A 19,560-nucleotide genomic window follows, 5' to 3' on the forward strand; every position below is an offset into this window, starting at 1 on the left:
ATGCTGATTTTCCCTTGTATAATATGTTTAAGGCCGAACTGAAAGGTCTAAAAGTTTCTATTGTGTTTATTTAATGTGAAGTTCACATTTCAGAAATTTAATGCTTACTCTTTTTCTTTAGTTTTGGATATCAAGAATTTCCTTTCTTTGCTTATTTCAGGCTGGTTTGTTCATTGATAAGGGTGTTAAAACGACTAATGCTAGCATTAATGATCCCAGAGAATATCTTTGTCTGGACAACAATGCAAGGTAAAGAACATTGTCTTTGAAATGAGTGAAAAATGGAAAAGTTCTGACATTCTCTTACATTCATATATTAATTATAAATTATATAAATGTAATTATTTGTAAATAATAGCCAAACAATAAGTTATTTTTTCCCACTCTCATTTATTCATCTGTTTTGGGAACAACAGAGCATGATATGCCCTAAAGCAGTTGTCTGTTTCTTCTGAGCTCTTGCTGAGGGTATTTTTCAGCCTCTTAGAAGGCATCATTTTAAACCTGTGTTAGTGTCATTCTTAAAGTATTTCTGGAATTGTTGCTAAAAGTAAAGTCTTATGATTTATGACTCAGTTTTAAATAATTGTTAGGGGAAAAAAAATAATAGACCCAAGTAATACATCCACTTTCCTTTCCTACTGCTGAATGCTTCCTGCCACGCTTACTGGAATGAAAGATCGTAGCTCAGTGGTACAGTTTTACTGATGGCTGTTTGCAGAGGTAGTGCAATCAAACATATTCTTTAATTTACAAAGTTAGACAAAATAATGGAGAGTCTAGGAGAATTCCAGGTTATACTATGCCTGGTTGGTCTTATCCTAATCTTGAAATAAAATAGCCTGTGATAGTGGTCAAATAACCATGTCAGATAACCATATCTATCAACATTTTATTGGGACAACTAAGCAATAACACTAAAAATTTAGTTCATAAGATTATTTCTGATTGGCCTGTGTTTAGGATGAAGATAGGTCGGTGATAGCTGCAGATACAGAGGGGAAAGCTCTCAGTTTTGGTGATACTCAATACTTCACAATTTGGAAATGAGCTCACTAATTGAAAGTTTTGACAGAGAACCTGTACAACCCTGTGGATGACCTCAGTCACAACAGGCAGCCAAGAGGAACATCTGAGGGGCAAAATGCCCCTGTCGTGTGTTGACCGAGCATCAACAGAAGGTGCAAGAAACTCTGTGCATGAGGTGGCCTTTGTGATTCCCAGCAGCCAAAGAAGTACTGATGCACTCTGTAACTATTTGAGGCCAAAAGTCATTGTACCTGGAAGCAAACCAGAGGGGTTTAAATGTTAATTGAAGAGCACAAGGCTGTCGAAAATGAACATTCATGCTTTCTCCTCTTCCTTCACTGGGTAGGGATGCAGGGCATACACAAGTTAGAGTACAAGGTGATTAGGATAAGGGATATATCTTTACATGCCTAAAGTGTGTTTTTGTAATACTTACATACTACTTTTTCTCTAGGATAATCAAGTGAAAGTGAAAGCCTCCACCAGTCTTTAATCAGGCTGTTTCTTTTTGTTGTCTAAACCAGAGTCCAGCTGTAACTTAATGTATGAGACCATCTTTGTAGCAATACAGATCATCTGGGTTGGAGTAGAAAATTATCACAGGTCTGCTCAAAGAAGGAGCACTTGTCCTCATCGTGAGAGTTGGAAATATTTGAACAGGCATTTAGACAAATATCCAGACTTTTTACATGTAGCGCATATCAGCCCTGTGTATCCTGCCAACAAGCTTTAATTCTCCCCATCAAACTTTCACATTAGTGCTGTGAGGAAATTGAGGTGAGGAGGGGATGCTTTGGGGAAGACAAAAGGACAAAGCAAGGGGTTAAAAGGAGGTGAGATGCAGCTCAAGAAGCTCAGAGAGATTGAGCAAAAGAAATGTTAATGTTTCAGCTTTATTACACCCTGAGGACACTTCTCTAGAAGTAAAGCACTAAAGATGCACCTGTATTTGGCTTCTGTCATTCTAAACATGAAGCAGATTTTGCCCATCAGATGAGCACGCCTGTTTATCTTTCAGGTTCTCTCAGACTGACATTTATGACACATGTAAAACAAACAGTATTTTTACATTGATTTTTGTTTGTTTGTTTTATCTGTTCCAGGTTTCGACCTCACCAAGATGCAGACCCTGAAAAGCCCCGAGTTGCTGCCCTGATTGACAGATTAATCTCTTTCAAAAACAATGATCATGGGGCCTGGGTCAGGGGAGGGGACATCCTCATTCAAAATTCTGGGTAGGTGTCCGGAATCAAACAGCTGCACTAGAAGTTTCCCCTGAACCTTTGCTTATGAAAGTGCATTATAACAGGGTTACAAGAGAAGAATGATACTGAACTCAAGGAACTTCTCGATATCTTGAACAACTCTTGAACAACTTTTGCACCATTCCACTACTTCAAGTAAAGCAGGTTTATATATGGTTAGATGAGAACCTGCCTTAGATGATGAAAAGAAAGTATGTAATAAAACCAAATCTAAAAGCTGTTAGAAGTTTCCCTGAAGCTGTCTTGTTCCTGCATAAAACACTTAGAAAATTACCTTTTTTTTTTTTAAACAGCAATTAGTTTTTCAGTGTGTGGTGGTTCTAAATTTTATTAATAGAAATACTGAGGCTTCCTTTGGTGCATAGCAGGATGTGCTCTTGCAGCTTAATGTAGGATAACCCAGAAAATGTGACTGAAGCTTTGAACTTTCTTTTAGGTTTGCAGACAATGGAATAGGTTTGACATTTGCTAGGTGAGTACTTTGTTAATCACTTCAATTTTTTTCTTGCCTAGAAGCTTAGAAAATAAATGTACATGTAATAAAATCAATAAGTATACTTTTATAAGGCTGTAATTTCTTTATGGAGACTGGTCTATTTTCAGTTGTGCAGGTGATGTTATAAAGGGTGTACAGTGACACTGCTGCAAAAATGTGCACTTGAGTTCAACTTGTGCTTGGTTTACACCACAATTTGCTGCCTCTTCAGCAGAAGGGTTATGTCTATCCAGGTATTTTTGGTATTAAATGATTCCTTAGGCAGTTTTGATTTTCCTCATGACCAGTTGAAAGTGAGTAATGGAAAAGAAAGAGTATGAGAATTTAGAGGGGGGAAAAGTCTCTTTCTTATTCAAAGAGTCAAGTAACTTTAGAATGGCAAAACTACTGCCATTTAGGTTATGATAAACTCATTCTAAGATTGCAAAATTGGGCTGTAAAAGAAGGAGCTGCACTACAAAAAACAGAGAGAAAATGTAATGCTCAGCTCCCTTCTGGTGTTTCAAACAGCCTGTAATACCATTAATGAGTAAATTTATTGTTCTGTGTATTGTAAATGAAATCTGGACTGCTTTGCTTTAGGAGACATAAAAGTAGGACTATGCCTCAGTGTGTTTGTCTGCTGGAGAACCACGGCTAAAAGCTTATTTCTGACATTGCTTTGATAGTGATGGGAGCTTCCCAAATGATGAAGGTGCCAGCCAGGAGGTATCTGAGTCACTGTTCATAGGAGAGAGCAAGAATTATGGGTATTTAGGAGGCCAAAATAAATACATGGGAACTGGAGGAATAGACAACAAGACACGCACTCTGCCTAGAAATCGGTAAGTGAATAAGTGATGACTGTTATTTGCTGAGTCAGCTTTCATCTGATGCTACCACAGATCACTTTTGTGTAGCATTTTAAGTTCTCCTACTTCAATGAAACCTTGGTCTTAAGCAACATTTAGGCCTGGAAGAAAGAAATAACTTTTGGGTAACAGGGTTTCAAGGGTCAATTTAGGACTAGAGAATACAGTCTGTGACAAATCCCAATCTGTGACCATTATCCATTTCTTTTCTCTCCTCACTGGCTTGCTGTGATGCTTGTTTAGCATAGCGCCAAGTCTCACTCTTGACACAGAATAGGAAAGAAGGGTGAGGTAGGTCTAGGCCACCCTGGCGTTTTTGGTGCTTAGCAATTTAGAGAAAAGCAGTTAATGTGGTTGTGGTAGGAGATACTCAGTCTAGTTGAACAGAATCACAGAGCTCTTGGGATTTGAAGGGACATCCAGAGGCTACCCTGTTCAACTCCTCTGCTGCAGCAGGGCCATCTAGAGCTGGTTGTCCAGGACCGTGTTTAGGTGGTGGTACAGTATCTCCAAGGATGGAGACCCCACAAACTCCCTGGGTAGCTTTTGCTACTGCTCAATCACCCTCACAATGCAGAAATTTCTTCTTAGTTGAGAAGGATCCTCCTGTTTTTCAGTCTGTGCCTGCTGCCTGTTGTCCTGTCACTGGGTACCACTGGAAAAAGCCATTTAACTCTGTCACCCTTCATTGGGCTGCCTCCAGTAGTCCCATATTTGTCTTGTACTGGGAACAAGTACTCTAAGTGTGGCTTCACCAGTGCTGAATACATGAGAAGGACCATCTCCCTTGGTCTTCTGGTAACATTTCTAGCCTAGGATGCCATTTGCCTATTTCCAAGGGCTCACTGTTGGCTTGTGGTGAGCTTGGTTTCCACCAGGGCCCATAGGTCCTTTTCTCTGGCATGTAAGGTTGTTATTCCCTAGGTGTGGGACTTCATGAAGTTGCTGTCTTCCCATTTCTGTAGCCCATCAAGGTCAGATGATAGCACGACATTCTGGTGTTAACAGCTGCTCCTCTCAGTTTTGTGCCCTCTGCAAACTTGCTGAGCCTACACTCAGCCCCGTCATCCAGATTACCAAAGAAGATGTTGAACTAGACTGGTCCCAGTATTGATCTCTGGGGTGCACCACTAGTTAGTGGCCTCTAAATAGACTTCATGTAATCACCCTCTGGGCCCAGCTATGCAGCTTGTTTTCTATCCACTTAACTGCCCTGTCAGCCAGCCCACGCTTGATGAGGATCTTATGGGAAATGGTGTCAAAAGCTGTTTAGATAGACCGTGTCCACTGTGCTCTCCTCAGCTACCAGGCCAGTTGTTTCGTCACATAAGTTTATCAAGTTGGTCAAGCATGACTGCTCCTTGGTGAATCCATGCTGATTGCTACTGATGACTTTCTTATTCTTTATGTGCCTTGAATCAGCTGCTTTATTGCCTTCCCAGGGATCAAGCCGAGACTTGCCAGCCTGCAGATCCCTGCACGTTCCTTCTTGAAGTTAGAAATTATATTTGCTATCCTCCAGTCAATGGGCCCTCTTCCCAGTTGCCATGATCAATCGAAAAATCGGTGGTATTAATTTCCTGCTGTATTTCCCATATTGGGAAAAGGGCACATTGGCAAATGGACAGCTGTAGTTCTTCTAACAGGAGAATTCAGAAGAGTGGGGGATTATTTTAGTCATTAAATAAGTGCAGAAACAAGATTTCCATTACTAAGATAAAACCTCTAAGTCGTTCTCATAAAGTTGCTTTCTTGATTCCTCTGAAACGAAATGTATTTATGACAGATGTTATAAATATTTGCTTGCATTAACAGGACATTTCCAATCAGAGGCTTTCAGATTTATGATGGACCTATTCACCTTACCAAATGCACATTCAAAAACTTTGTGCCAACTCCAGACAGATTTACCAGTGCAGTTGGATTCTTGATGAAAAATCCATGGCAGATGACACCAAAAAACAACATTTCTCTTGTGAAGTTTGGTCCAAATGTAAGTTTATTACAAGTTTCCTTTTATTCTTGCAAATGTCTGTCATGGTTGGAAGTCACCCAAGGTGAATCCTTTGTCTTGAGCAGAAAATACCAAGGGAGATACAGAATATGTTTTAATAATAATCTCTTCCATGGCTAATAGTAAAGTTTACTAAAAAAAATTCAGTGCAAATCACTGTTCAGAAGAAAGAGCTGGCCCGAGCCTATTAAGAAAAGTCAAAATGTCTGTTTTGCCAGATTCCACTGTCCTTGCCATAAGGTTTTTAATGAACTTTGTGAAATTTCTGTGTGCAGGAATTTGTCTGTGCTTTTCCTGAAGAAAATAAATAAATAACTAAATAAATAATTTGTTGTGGCCAGGTTTCTTTGAAAGTCTTCTTTGGAAAACCTGGTCCCTGGTTTGAAGAAGGAGATCTGGATGGTGACAAGAACTCAATATTCCATGATCTAGATGGTTCAGTGACTGACTACAAAGATACCTATGTGGGCAGAATGGATAATTACTTGATTCAACACCCCAAATGCATTAATGTTACGGAATGGAGCGGAGTGGTTTGCAGTGGAACCTATGCACAGGCTAGTATTCCTCTATCTTTGGTGCAAATCTACGATATGAATAACTTTTGGGGAAAGGGAAGTGTAAGAACTATAGAATTACCCATTTTTGTATTTAAAAATTCTTTGACATTTTAAAAATACTTATATGCATAGAACACTCTCCAACCAGTTGTGTATATCATGTTCTCTTTGGTAGGCAGTCTGGAAGTACACTATTAGATGCTGCAATGTACAGTCAGACAAATACGTGTGCATGCCAGGTGTTCTATGTTGCAGCCTTAAAAGACACTTTTGTATTGGAGGTGTTTCCTTCCAATGGAGTGATTATTGTTTGTTTGTGTGTTTTTTGGTTTTTTACAGAGTGGGTTCAAAGGGGTGCTTTTTTGCCTTTTTTTTCATTTATTTTATTTTTGCATTGGAGATGTTAAATATGATCTTCTGAATCCAGATCTCACATAGGTGTGATTTCCATTCTGGTTCCTGTTCTATGTGAGTTTGGCCAAGTACCATAGCTGTTTGTATGTGTGTATTACCCCTCTCTCCTGGGTATTTCTCTGTAAAGCAGGCAAAATCTACAACACTTCTTTACTTAGGGCACTTAATGAAATAATTGTGTCTTATTTTGAATCAGAACTCAAATTGCAGCATTTTGGCTAATAAAGTACTGATAATTTTCCACTGTTTCATTTACATTCACACCATATCAACATTTTTCCTCTTTCTGTTCATCCTCCTCAATATCATATAGGTTTATGTCCAAACCTGGAATGGACAGAATCTTTCCATGACTATTGCACGAGATGAGTACCCAGCCAGTCCCATGGTTCTTCGAGGTATTAACCAGAGAGCTGTGTTTCAGCAATACCAGCCAGTAGTGATGCTCCAAAAGGGCTACACAATACACTGGAACGGAAAAGCTCCAAACGTCACCTATCTTTATCTCATTAACTTCAACAAGTAGGTTTACTTTCGTTCATGTCACTGATGCTCCAAGCAATGCTGCAGTAATGTCCTGAAGAATTAGTGTGCGTGAGAGTTTGCAGCTATCAGTAAGACTTGATCTTGGGGTGGGTTTTTTCAGGAGGAGTTAACAAAATTAGCAAAAGATTGAGCAGTAGAGCTGGACCTAAAGTTAAACTGTTGTCCAGCACAGTGTCTAAGTAAAATCCTTTGGAGAAGGAAATGTACTGATAGTAAAGTTGAGGACATTTGCAGTTCAGTAGTTTACCATACTTAAGTTTATCTGACAACAAAATCATTAAAGGTCTAAAATCAAATATCCTGAGAGTACCAAAGTTACTATCACATAATGAACCACTTTGTGTAGACAGAGGAAAAAGTCTTTTGGGTGAGGGTTTGGGAGCTTTTTGTGTCCCTGTTACTTGTTTTTCAAGTACTGATTGATGCACGGCTGAACATGAGCCGACAGTGTGCGCGGGTGGCCAAGAGGGCCAACAGCATCCTGGCTTGCATCAAAAATAGTGTTACTAGTAGGAACAGGGAGGTGGTTGTCCCCCTGTACTCAGCACTTGTGAGGCCGCATCTCGAGTACTGTGTTCAGTTTTGGGCCCCTCACTACAGGAAAGACATTGAGGCCCTGGAACGCGTTCAGAGGAGGGCTACTAAGCTGGTGAGGGGTCTGGAACACAGGCCTTACGAGGAGCGGCTGAGGGAGCTGGGATTGTTCAGCCTGGAGAAGAGGAGGCTCAGAGGAGACCTTATGGCTCTCTATAGCTTCCTTAAGGGGGGTTGTAGTGAGCTAGGGGTCGGCCTCTTCTCCCGTGTAGACAGCGACAGAACTAGAGGGAATGGTATCAAGCTGCGGCAGGGGAGGTTCAGGCTGAACATTAGGAAGCACTACTTCTCTGAAAGGGTAGTCAGGCACTGGAATGCACTGCCCAGGGAGGTGGTGGAGTCACCGACCCTGGGGGTGTTCAAGGAAAGACTGGATGTTGTATTGAGGGACATGGTTTAGTGGGAGCTAGTAGTAATAGGTGAATGGTTGGACTGGATGATCTTTTAGGTCTTTTCCAACCTTGATAATTCTGTGATTTCTGTGATTTCTGTAATCTGTTTAACACATATTGTTACCTAAACCTTAGCTCCTATGGTGTATCATACATTTTATTTTGTTTTCAGGAATGACTGGATTCGTGTGGGTCTTTGTTATCAACAAAATACAGATTTTACTATAGTGTTGGAAACCTTTCAAAGGCGGTCATCTGCTCTGTCAAGCAAGGTAGAGCGCTACATGCCTGTGTCTTCAATGATGGAGCTTGAAAAGAATCGATCAGACAAGAAGTTTTACTTTGACAACAGTACTGGGTAACTCCTTGTAATTTTGACCCTATTGGAAGATATTGTTTAACCTTAAAATGTCCAGGTTAATAGTGATTGAGTCACCTGCTCTAGAGGGAAGGTGTTGCACAGGAACCCATAGCCTATTTGAAATAATACCTAATGTGACTTTGAATCCCCAAAATGCAGTGGTTGTCATGGAAATATTTTTCTGAGACCATCACAGTTGCCACAGATATTTCCTGCCCCATGCCTGGGGAGAATGTGGTATCTGATGTGCTGCAGAGCAGTGTCTTTCAGGAAGTAATTTCTAAGTCTTCAAAGAAGATTTGTGCCACCTTGTTGAACTAAATACTGTAGAAATTTCTGAGAAGTTTTCTCTTCTGAGAACATCTTAAGAATGTATTTCTGAAAAGCCTCATGTGTTTTCACAAAAATACCATGTTTCTCAAAAATACTGAAGTCCTACTGTCTCTCAAAAGTACTTCTGACATTATTCTGAGAGATACAAGATGTGGTCAGCTTTGAGTAAAATATGTCCTACATATATCACTTGTGTGTTTTGCAAATGTTGATCTTTAATTTATAATTTGATTTTGTTCTCTTACCTGCTACTTTGCCCATCTGCAGTGAACCTAGCTTTTGAAAAGACATTTATGTTTCTTTTATCTGAGAGCTACAGTGATAACAGTTAATTATATAACAGAACTACCAGTCTCTGTGTACTGTGAACATTAGTGACCACTACACCCTAAACTGCATTTCCAGGCATTTGCAACACTACAATTACATTGTCCGGTGCTGGTGGGTGAAGCTGGATGTCCAAACAGTTGCTGCTGGGTATCTGCAGAGATCTATGATCAAACAAAATATTTGTGCTCTACAGTTTATTTTTTGTTTCCTGCAAGCCACTGATTGGCTGTCCTTTTCAAATCACACGCATTCATAATGATGTCTCCTGTAATTGTTTGTAAATTCAGATACGTCAGTAGGGACTTCCTGACTCTAGTAATCTGTAGATACGTTGAAGAGGTTTGAACAGTGGTGCAGAAGTGAGTGCTGCAGCTCCTCTCCTTCTGAAAATCATGAAATATAGCTGTTGAGGTTTAATATAAGTATCTTCCCAGCAATTGATCTAGATTCTTTTTCCCCCTTTTGTCTAGATTACTGTTTTTATTTCTTCAAGCCAAATACAATAGGGATGGTCACAGTTATTGCTCATCTCAGGGATGTGAAAGGATCAAGATTGTGACCAAAGATACAACAAAAGGCATCAGTAACTGCATGGCAAAAGCTTACCCAAAGTACTATCAAGAACCAACAGTCATAAAGCGGATGCCAGTGAAAACTACTGTATCATGTACAAAATGCGGCACAACTCAGGTAAAACAAAGCAAGCAAATACCTTAATGACTGCATTTACCAGTTTGTGGTAGTCATGGTTTTAATCTGCTGTTTGCTGGAAGGCGGGGAGTCCCTTGCAGCACAGAGATTGCAGTTTTTTGGCTCTTTGAGAAATACTGCTTCGCCTCACTCTGAGTGCTACACAGAAGAGCCACAGGTAGATCTGATGACTGGTACTGCAGTATTGTCTGTACTCTATGTAGGATAGCTTTGCTGCAGAGATCTGTATGTAGTTCTACATGCATGACATCCCCTAACACAAATATGATGATGGGTGAAGTTGCTGAAGATCTTGAAATAGTTAGATCTTTCATAAGCTGCAGCTGATTACATTTGACTTCTACACTTGTGGATTCTATTTCAAGGATCTATACTCGATACAAAGATGATCAGAGGGCTGGAGCACCTCTCCTATAAAGACAGGCTGAAAGAGTTGGGCTTGTTCAGCCTATAAAAGCTAATGCACTAGGGAGATGTTACAGCAGCCTTCCTGTACCTAAGGAGCCTACAAGAAAGCTGGAGGGTGCTGTTTGAAAGGGCATGTAGTGATAAGACAAGGGGTAATGTCTTTAAGCTGAAGAAGGGTAGGTTTAGATCAGAAATTAGGGAGAAATTTTAGGGTTGCTCAGAGAAGTGTTGAAGGCCAGGTTGGATGGGGCTTTGGACAACCTGGTCTAGCGGAGGGTGTTCCTGTCCATGGCAGGGGTTTGGAACTAGGTGACTTTTGAGGTTCCTTCCAACCCAAACCATTCCATGATTCTATTGGACTACTTCCTCTTTTTTTTGTATCTTTGCTTAGCATTTTAGCATGACCTTGAAATTGAACTATCTGTTTTAGCTGTATGAGCTGACAAAAATACTGAAAGGAAGAAGTAAAATGTGTTATACATAATGATACTTATTAGCATTGCTAGTACCATAATGCCATTGACAAACGGATGTATTTGCTTTGGAGCATGGGCAGTCTCTTGTAAATTGTTTGGCATGGTAAGAGTGTTGAAGTCATGTGCATATGTGTAGTTAACATCTTTCACTTGATATCTAGATGGTATTCACCAGCGATCCTCACAAAAACTACCTCCGTGTACAGATTAATTCATCTGGTAAAAAAGAACTAAGCAGAGGTCAGCAAGCATTTATTTCTGTAAGTATTCTTTATGTGTTTCTCTTTGCTGTCTTTCTTCTCAGCAGTTTTTACTGCAACAGTTGTACAGGTCTACCTAATTCTGACCTCACTTTTCTTCACTTGAATAGTGTTGGTTCATAGTTTAAAAACCAAACAGTCAACAAAGTCATATTTTAACCTCAAGATGGTGAGGTTCTAAAGCTCCATTTTGTATTCACATCCTTTCTTGCTAGGGAGAAAATTTTACCATTAAGGGAGAGGTTGAAACCTCCAGATTCATGTTGAAGTCTGGGTGGATATACATTTATGCTAACAAAACAAAACCCAACAACAAAAAAAGCAGTGAACAGCCTGTTAACTAAATCCATGTTCAGATTGGTTTTGAGCTAACAGATTGATATGTTAATGGGATGAGTCATCCAAGCCATGAAGTTTTGCTGAACTCCTTCAAAACAGCAATTATTGAAGAATCTGTAGAGGTTTCTATATCTCTTCTGATGCATCCCGATCAACCTCGTGATGTGACAATACATAAAAAGTAGTTTACTTCCACTTTTCTAATCGGATGCTTGAGGAGACTTGCACATGATGCTGAAATGGCATTTGCAGACATCCTCACACCACGGAGCCTGAAGTCTGCATGTGGCTTACGTTCTGCGGTGTCAGTCTGTTGGCTTGCTTGAAATAGTCAAACTCTTGAGGTTTTGTATACAGACAAATGGCATGTGAGCAGCATAAGTTGAGCAGCTGTAAACTTCTGTGGGAATAGGTGCACCGTATTCAAAGCAGCAAGAGCACTCCAGATAAAGAAACTGTGCTGGAACTGGGTTGCTGCAGAGACAGATTTACTGTACTCTTGCCAAGAGCTCCAGGTAGTTCAAGTGTATGAATTTTAGTATCCCGAAGTAGGAGAAATGACTGAGGCAGGTATAGGAGGAGCGATGACTAAGGCAGGTATTCAGTCACCTGAAATTTGTGATCTCCCTGTAGAAGACAGGGACTGAAGGCTCCCATGTAATTTCAGAGGTCCCACTGAAAGCCTTCCTTTAAGCGGGAAAATGAAGAGATGGTAGGGAGAAGCAACCAGTTTTAAGGAAATTAGTACACCACTGTGTCTAAACTAGGTGAGGATTAACACTGAGGGTTGTATAATTACTGCTGAATTCATATTAAGAAAGGAAGAGTTATTTTCTCTTTTTCTTCTCCCATTCAGGTCAACGACACTATGTTTTCCTTCAAGGATAATGGTATACTTATTGTTGTAGTTGATGCCTGCACTGGCACAGTGTCAGGAAACAAATTCTTTTCTGGAGTAGACATTAAGCATGTAGATGGATATTTAAAATCTGGAATTCCACAAAGGTATGTGTAATAAACGCTTATTTTTCAGTATGTCATCTAAGCCATAGCTGTGCTCTCTAACAACAATTTAAAGTGAGGAAAAGGTCTATATCTAAGTTGAGGGAAAGGAGAAACGTGGGAGTACTTTAACAATTTAGCTGCCTTGGAGTAAGCAGAGCAACTCAAACTTCAAACACAATTTTCCAGTATTGCCCATTGTTCACCTCAAAAATACATTTTTATTTTCCTTATGGAAACACATGAAGACTTCTTTGCTTAAAACAAGAGTAACTTTTTGTTTAATAAGGTCACTTTAAGGACCCTTAAGGGCAAGAACTACGTGACAAGATATCATGCTGTTCTCTCCCTGTCTAGGGGGGAAAATGCTCATCAGTAAAGGAAGATAAAACATGTCAAAAAAAATCAGCCTTTTCATATTCTAATTTTGGATCAATATATAAACTTTTTTTTAAATGAAAGTATTAAGCTGTATCTATGCTTTGCAGTGATTTTGAAGTTAATTATAAAAGTCAGAATAAAAAAAAAGGAAAAAAATTAGAGGTGGGTACTTTTCCAGGTGCTGCTTTCAGAGAGATTTGACTATTTCCATATCATCATATGACACAGCATGAGTACTGTCACACAAGTGACAATGAGGCCAGCTAGCTGTAAAAACATACAGCAGAACATTAAGAAAACTTTGTGTTTGTAACAGCTGCTGTCTCTGCACCATTCCTGCAGGTCTGTTGTTCTACTGAGCACGAGAGGTGATGTAGCAATTCCTAATAATTTATCAGAAGCCTTAATGTCCCTGGGGACAGCCAAACCACCTTATCTTCAGAGCAATGGTGAGTGGAAACTTTGTGTGTTTCTTTGACACCGCCTTGTTGTGTGTGTGTTTATGTTGGTATGGTGGGTTTCTCATGGGGCGTGTGAAGAGGATGCAGCTGGTGGAGGATGGGTGCCAGCTAGCACTGATGTGGGCTGCTGTGATTCAGCCCTTGCTGGGAGTGTGGGGGGGTTGTGGCTGGGCAGCCCTTCATGGGATGGGGCAGAAAAGCCCTCCTCTTGCCCTAAAGGGCATTGTGTAAATCTTGTTGCAAGGGGAGAAGTGACTAGCAGCTTGTTGTGCCTGTGGATTACTAGAAAAAGAGCCCCAGGCTTTTTTTTTTTCTGAAGGCTGTATTTTGTGCCTCACCCAGTGAATCTATTTTTAAACAATCTCCAGTGCCAGGCTGTTGTTTCCTGTTTTTGCAGATTTAAAGGTAGAGATGGTATTTTGATGGGTGATCACATTATAGGCCCCATGGGGTAGCTCTTGTTCATCCAGGGTCCTGGCACAAGTTCTGTCTGTGGAATCAGGTTTTATAACTGTCCCAATTACTGTGTGTTCAAGTTAAGATTTCAGAGCATTGAATACTGAACACCGAAAATGGAAATTTCAAATCAATAATTCCTTGTGAAGGACATGAGAAGCTGGGTGTGGATGAATGTCCTGAATAAGGGGGTGCGGGGGGGGCTTCAGGGGGCTGTGCTGTTCCTTTCCCAGCTGGCCCTGTGTTGCGCTTGGATGGGCTTGCCTGGTTCAATAACCCTGAGCTGTTTTTGTCACAGGAAGCCTGGCCTTTCTGGGCTTCAGAGGAAACTTTAAGCCATCCTGGATTAAGCTGTTTACTGGTCCTGCTGGGCATGGGCTCATTCAGATAGAAAAGTATATCCCTTTACAACTGGAAGAGTATGGCTGTGCCAGAGCAATCAAAAGCCGACGGAAAGACCTCGAGCTTCTGAAGAAGGCTACACGATCTCACTAAAGACTAAGTTGTACATAAAAGCTGGGGAGAAAAATGTGAACTAACTTATTTTTTAATTTATGGCATTTTAAACTATATTGTTATCCTAGTAAATCATGTCTGACAGATGTTTGCCAGCATTGACCGCTTGAATGCCAATCAGTGCACCTTCTAGTTGTACAAAATATTGAAGAACTAGTATTTGTATAAACAGGGTTCAGAGATTTTTTTTCAGATGTTTGTATTTACTGTAAACGAGTTCTTTCTGTTTAATACTCCTTTTGTATGTAAGAAGGTGTTCATAAAAGCCTTAACTTTTTGATAACAGGTGTTGGAATGCATCTCGGATTACTTGAAAGATTAACATAAAGTTTCCATAAACAGCTCGAATTGTTCATTATAATTTAAGCGTCTCTGCTCAGCTGTTTAGGTGTTTTCCTGAGGGTTTATTTAGCAGTTGTCTCAGTTACATTCTCAATCTGCTCTCTACGGTGTTAAAAACCATTTTCCCTTATGCATGCAGCTAACTCAAAGGCTTTTAACTGCAGTAATGTTTTTTTTTGCCTTGCTGTATGCAGGATGGAGAGTGGGGATTCAGAGAGAAACCCATGTCTGGGTGAGGATTATGTGTGGGCAACAGAGCCTAAAACGGCTGTGTGCACCAGCATGGTGTAGAGAGCAGAAAACAGCGACCGTTCTTTGCTGTCCACGTTTACTATTCACCCCTAAAAATACGGGTGTGTCTAAGAGTTACTTCAGTGAATGGTCTGGGTGTTAAGGCTGTAGTCTTGGGTATAGCAAAGCTGAGATACTGTTAATCTCAAATTGTTATGGAAACTTAAGCTTCTACTTTTGCAGAGTTTTGTTTGGTTGTTTTTTGTTTGTTTTTTAAGGCTAGCCCAATTCTAACTTAAGTGAATGGAAAGTGCTCTCAGTTCATTCAGGCATGTTTTATCTTTTGCCTTAACTTTGATTCTTTGAATATACTCATGTTGCTAATTCCTATTGATTTTATATTAGGTCCGTTTGATTTCTTCTGGTTTTGTTGCAGTTATTCGATCATTTCTTTAGGTAGTGTGAAAACTGTTTAGAATAACTGAGGCACAGCTGCCCTTTTTCAGGATCACAGTCTTTGAAATGAAATTTCAGAGAGTGTAAAGGTGCATTTCATAATAGGGAACAATAGGTGCCATAGAGCTAAAATGTAACCTTAGTTCTAGTAAAACTGACATAGTTCCTTCTTGTTTATGTTCTCATTCATTCTAGCTGGTATAATGAATCTACAATTCAGAGATGATTTGTGCTTCAAATTCAAAATGGAGTGGCTGTTAGAAATTTACCATATGCCTGTCTTCTCCAAAGAAGTGAAACTGTGGGGATTTTTTTGTTTTCTTTTGGTTCTGTGTTTTTTTTGTGCTTTAAAGGAGAGGGGGCACAGTAGCAGACCTATTATTCTGTTCAATTTAAAATATGCTACCTCAGTGCTACAATTAAACTGCCTGGTCTAGTGTAGTTTCCTAAGGGAGATGGAGGGGAAAGGAGCACCACAGAAGAGATGACGTTAACGAATAAATGACGGATGTTGTTATTTTTATTGCAAAACCAAACCAAATGGATGATTGTGTATTTTGCAGTTGTTTTGATGCACAGTTCTCTTGTAATGTTTTTTTAAAAAAAAAGGAGGAAAAAAAGTTTTTTTTAGGGGAGTATGTGGTAAATCTTTAAGACTAGGTATAATGTTTGGTGTTACTAATGCGGGGCAATGTGATTTAAATGCTCTGAGTGCAGTAGTGATAGTGTTTGGGGATGAAAATGGTTTTACGACTTCCACTGTTCCGCGGGTCACGCTCAGCAGAGAAACACCAGTGAGGTAGTGACCTTTTGGGCTTGTGAAGTTGGCCATTGTTTATGAGATTCTGCTGTTCAAAGCCATCTTGTAAAAATTGTCCTTGGATGTGTAAGTGGTATTCCAATGTAGAGCTTATTGATGGGCAATTTGATCTGAAGTTGGAGTGTTGTCTTTTGTGTAAGTTTAAACACTTGATAAATAGCATAAATAAATTTTTACATCTGACAAGGCAACAAAATCTTGGGTCTCTTCTGTCCTTGTATTAGTAATTTTGTGATGTGTGTGGTGTGAATACTGTTTTGCTTCAAACAGCAGTAGACCTGTGAAGTGTATGGAGCATATCCTACCTCTCATTCAGAAACAAGCTGTGAATACGGGGAAAGGAGGCACTAATGATTACTGAAGTTATGGGCCTTTTTCGCCAGTCTGTCATCTTGGTTGGCCATGAGCCAGCAGTGTGCCCTGGTGGCTAAGAGAGCCAATGGGATCCTGGGGTGCATCAGGAGGAGTGTGGCCAGCAGGTCGAAGGAGGTGATCCTCCCCCTCTACTCTGCCCTGGTCAGGCCCCACCTGGAGTATTGTGTCCAGTTCTGGGCTCCCTGGTATAAAAAAGACAGGGATCTCCTGGAGAGCGTCCAGAGGAGGGCTACAAAGATAATTAAGGGTCTGGAGCATCTCCCCTATGAGGAAATGCTGAGTGAGCTGGGACTGTTCAGCCTAGAGAAAAGAAGACTAAGGGGGGACCTTATTAATGTTTATAAATATCTTAAGTATGGGATGCAGGGGGAATTAGCCAGCCCCTTTTCAGTGGTCTGTAGAGACAGGACAAGGGGCAATGGCTGCAAGTTGGAGCACAGGAAGTTCCGCACCAACATGCAGAAGAACTTTTACACAGTGAGGGTGACAGAGCCCTGGGACAGGCTGCCCAGGGAGGTGGTGGAGTCTCCTTCTCTGGAGATATTCAAGGCCCATCTGGACGCCTATCTGTGCAATATGAGCTGAGGAGCTGCTTTGGCAGGGGGGTTGGACCCGATGATCTCTCAAGGTCCCTTCCAACCCCTATGATTCTGTGATCTTACTGTCTGAGCTGCTGAGTATAGATTCATTTCAGCTTGGTGGGGCCCAGTGCAGTATTGTGCTCCCTACTTGGGAGCATCTTACCTGTATCTGTAAGTACCTGGTGGGGGAGTGAAGAAGATGGACCCAGTCAATTCTCAATGATGCCCAGGGCAAGCTTGCCCTGCTTTGAGACTTGTGGTGTCCTGGGCCATCTCCAGAAGTGTCTGCCAGCCTGGGTGCTACAGTGGTTGTGTGCTACCAAAGTTGGCAGTGTACCCAGCTTCTCTTTTTCCAGGCACACCAGTTGCCACAGTCTCCAAAGGCTGAGCCACACGCTTTTCATATAATGCCTGAAACTCAGTGCGATCTTAAGACAGATGCAGTGATGCCCCAAATGCAGACCAAAAGGTATTGTAACCTGACTGTGAACAGGCAGTTTTCTATACTAATAGATTGGGTTCCTATCGTTACTCAAATGGTGCTATTCTGCACCCAGCAAGGAAATACCCAGCAAGGTAGAGAAATGAAGACAAGCTTAAAGTTGTAACACACTAAAGCTTTTAAAGGCACATCTGGGTTCATTTTCTTGCTTCACAGGTTGGATTTGCATTTTATTTTGTAATTTTTGTAATACTGTAAAAACAGCAACAAAGAAACAACAGAAAAATAAATAAACTACGCTTAATCTGATCCACATACTGTCGTCAATAAGGCACTCACTGGACAAAGACACCACCAAAAATCCGCTATGTGAAGGTCTAGAGACACATCCCAGAATAGCCAGGATGGTGGCAAAGGCACATTTTTTGGAAGAGAGAGACATAATTCTGTATATTGTGGTACGGCAGTGAAAGTTGAGGGCCCAGATAATTTCTGACCCCCAGGACGTGAAACCAATTTTTGTATTAGAGGCAAGATTTCCGTTCCTTCAACTCCATTTTATGTAGGAAGGATGCACATACTAGGACAGTCACCCAGCTCTGACTGAAAAGCCCAGTCCACTGGGTTTGATGATAGCTGTATATTGTGGCACAATGGTCAATGAAAGTAAAAGGGCGTGCTGTGGCTGTATATGTTTAAAGTGATCCTGGTGTCATCCTAGTGGTCAAAAATCTATGAAGTCAGAGCTTCTGAACTTCAAAAACTGCATTTATGTGAGCTTTTTCCTAATAATTGCTGTCCTACTCGTTCTGGTGATTCTTGTTCTAGCACAGGAAGGTTCTGTCCTTTCCCGGAGTTCACAAGAGTGTTTTTCTTTCTAACGCTTTTTCCCCCCCCACCATGTCTTGTGCTAGCTAGAAATCCAAAAATAATACTCGGTCTTGAAGTATGTAAGGCCACCTTTGCTTGAATTTTTGAGTTTTTAAATTAAGTGGCCTGAGCATACTGCAGTTTTGCATAATACTAACAGTTTATTTGATTGTGAAGTCACAGTAGTCCAACTCTTTCTTTTTTCCTTATTTTTTCTGGTTTTTCTTTTTTTTTTTAATGTAGTGAAACTGAAAAATAAATAGATTTTGAACACAATAGGAACAGTTTTAGGAGAGATTAATCTGGGGATCTCCTGCAATCAGCCCAGTGTTTTCTGATACATCATCTTTGCCTACTCTTGTGTCCTTTCCTTAACCCATACTGAAAAAAAAAGAGACACTTGTGCAGGTCTTGAAAGGTTTGTGGTTGTCCATATCAGAGAGAAATTTCAAAGTTATCTGTTTGCATAAACTGTGCTTGAAGGCTAACTTTTTAACTGCTTAAAATGTCTATTGTACTTAAAAGTACAAAGCAGACTTAATTGCCACGCCTTGGAGGCAAATAGTTTGTTTCATCTTTGTCCAAGCTGAGTGGGGTAACAGCTGAATATCCTCTTTTATAATTATCCTTTTTTAAGGAAGTGTTCTCAGAACATGCCGTGGCCTGTCTTCGTATATGACTGCGCCTAAACAGAACGCAAAAACAAAGTAATATTTCAGGGTTATTTTTTGTGTATCTTCAAGTTTATAAGTAATAAGCTGTACTAGAACTACTATAAACAGTTAGAAGTACAAACATTTCTTACCCTGTGCGTCATTTCCAGTGACATTTTCAACAGATACACTAGGATCAGTTCAGGGTGTGTTTTGTGTAATTGGTAGCTTTTAAGGGACAGATCTCAGATGATGACACATCATCTTTTTAATATCTGTGAGGTTCTTCATCATAAGATGCTTTACTCCCATCTGCAGGGTGGGAACTATGATCTAATAGTTTTCTTCCATCTCGGGTACAGATGGCTGGTACATGACTTCAGTATCAGCAGGCACCACCACAATTATTTGCTGTCTATTTCTCTGTGTGAAGCACCGCTCACAGTAGATATTGTACCTTTCTACCTTTCCATAGTGTAGCATAAATTTACATACAGCTTCACATTCTAGGTCAAACTCTTATTTTTAACATTTCTATGTTGATAGTAGATTGTTCTGTCCTTCGTGACCACTAAGTGTGAAGTATTAGAAGATA

At 40.4% G+C, this 19,560-nt stretch overlaps 1 protein-coding gene across 1 annotated transcript in view; it reads left to right on the forward strand.

Moving 5' to 3' along the window:
* The window catches only part of CEMIP2 (cell migration inducing hyaluronidase 2), a 39,735-nt gene extending 25,477 nt beyond the window's left edge, over positions 1 to 14,258 (forward strand). The window contains exons 12-24 of the mRNA XM_084278586.1: positions 161 to 249; positions 2,133 to 2,264; positions 2,731 to 2,766; positions 3,459 to 3,614; positions 5,457 to 5,634; positions 5,997 to 6,212; positions 6,943 to 7,151; positions 8,334 to 8,519; positions 9,656 to 9,875; positions 10,942 to 11,040; positions 12,236 to 12,384; positions 13,105 to 13,211; positions 13,978 to 14,258. Coding sequence (XP_084134712.1) covers positions 161 to 249; positions 2,133 to 2,264; positions 2,731 to 2,766; positions 3,459 to 3,614; positions 5,457 to 5,634; positions 5,997 to 6,212; positions 6,943 to 7,151; positions 8,334 to 8,519; positions 9,656 to 9,875; positions 10,942 to 11,040; positions 12,236 to 12,384; positions 13,105 to 13,211; positions 13,978 to 14,174 — 1,974 coding nt within the window. The 3' untranslated portion in view covers positions 14,175 to 14,258. The remainder of the gene's footprint in view (positions 1 to 160; positions 250 to 2,132; positions 2,265 to 2,730; positions 2,767 to 3,458; positions 3,615 to 5,456; positions 5,635 to 5,996; positions 6,213 to 6,942; positions 7,152 to 8,333; positions 8,520 to 9,655; positions 9,876 to 10,941; positions 11,041 to 12,235; positions 12,385 to 13,104; positions 13,212 to 13,977) is intronic.
* Positions 14,259 to 19,560: the final 5,302 nt, after the last annotated feature.

The sequence above is a fragment of the Gallinula chloropus genome (assembly GCF_964237585.1).
Source record: "Gallinula chloropus genome assembly, chromosome: Z".
In the NCBI taxonomy this organism is placed as follows: domain Eukaryota; kingdom Metazoa; phylum Chordata; class Aves; order Gruiformes; family Rallidae; genus Gallinula; species Gallinula chloropus.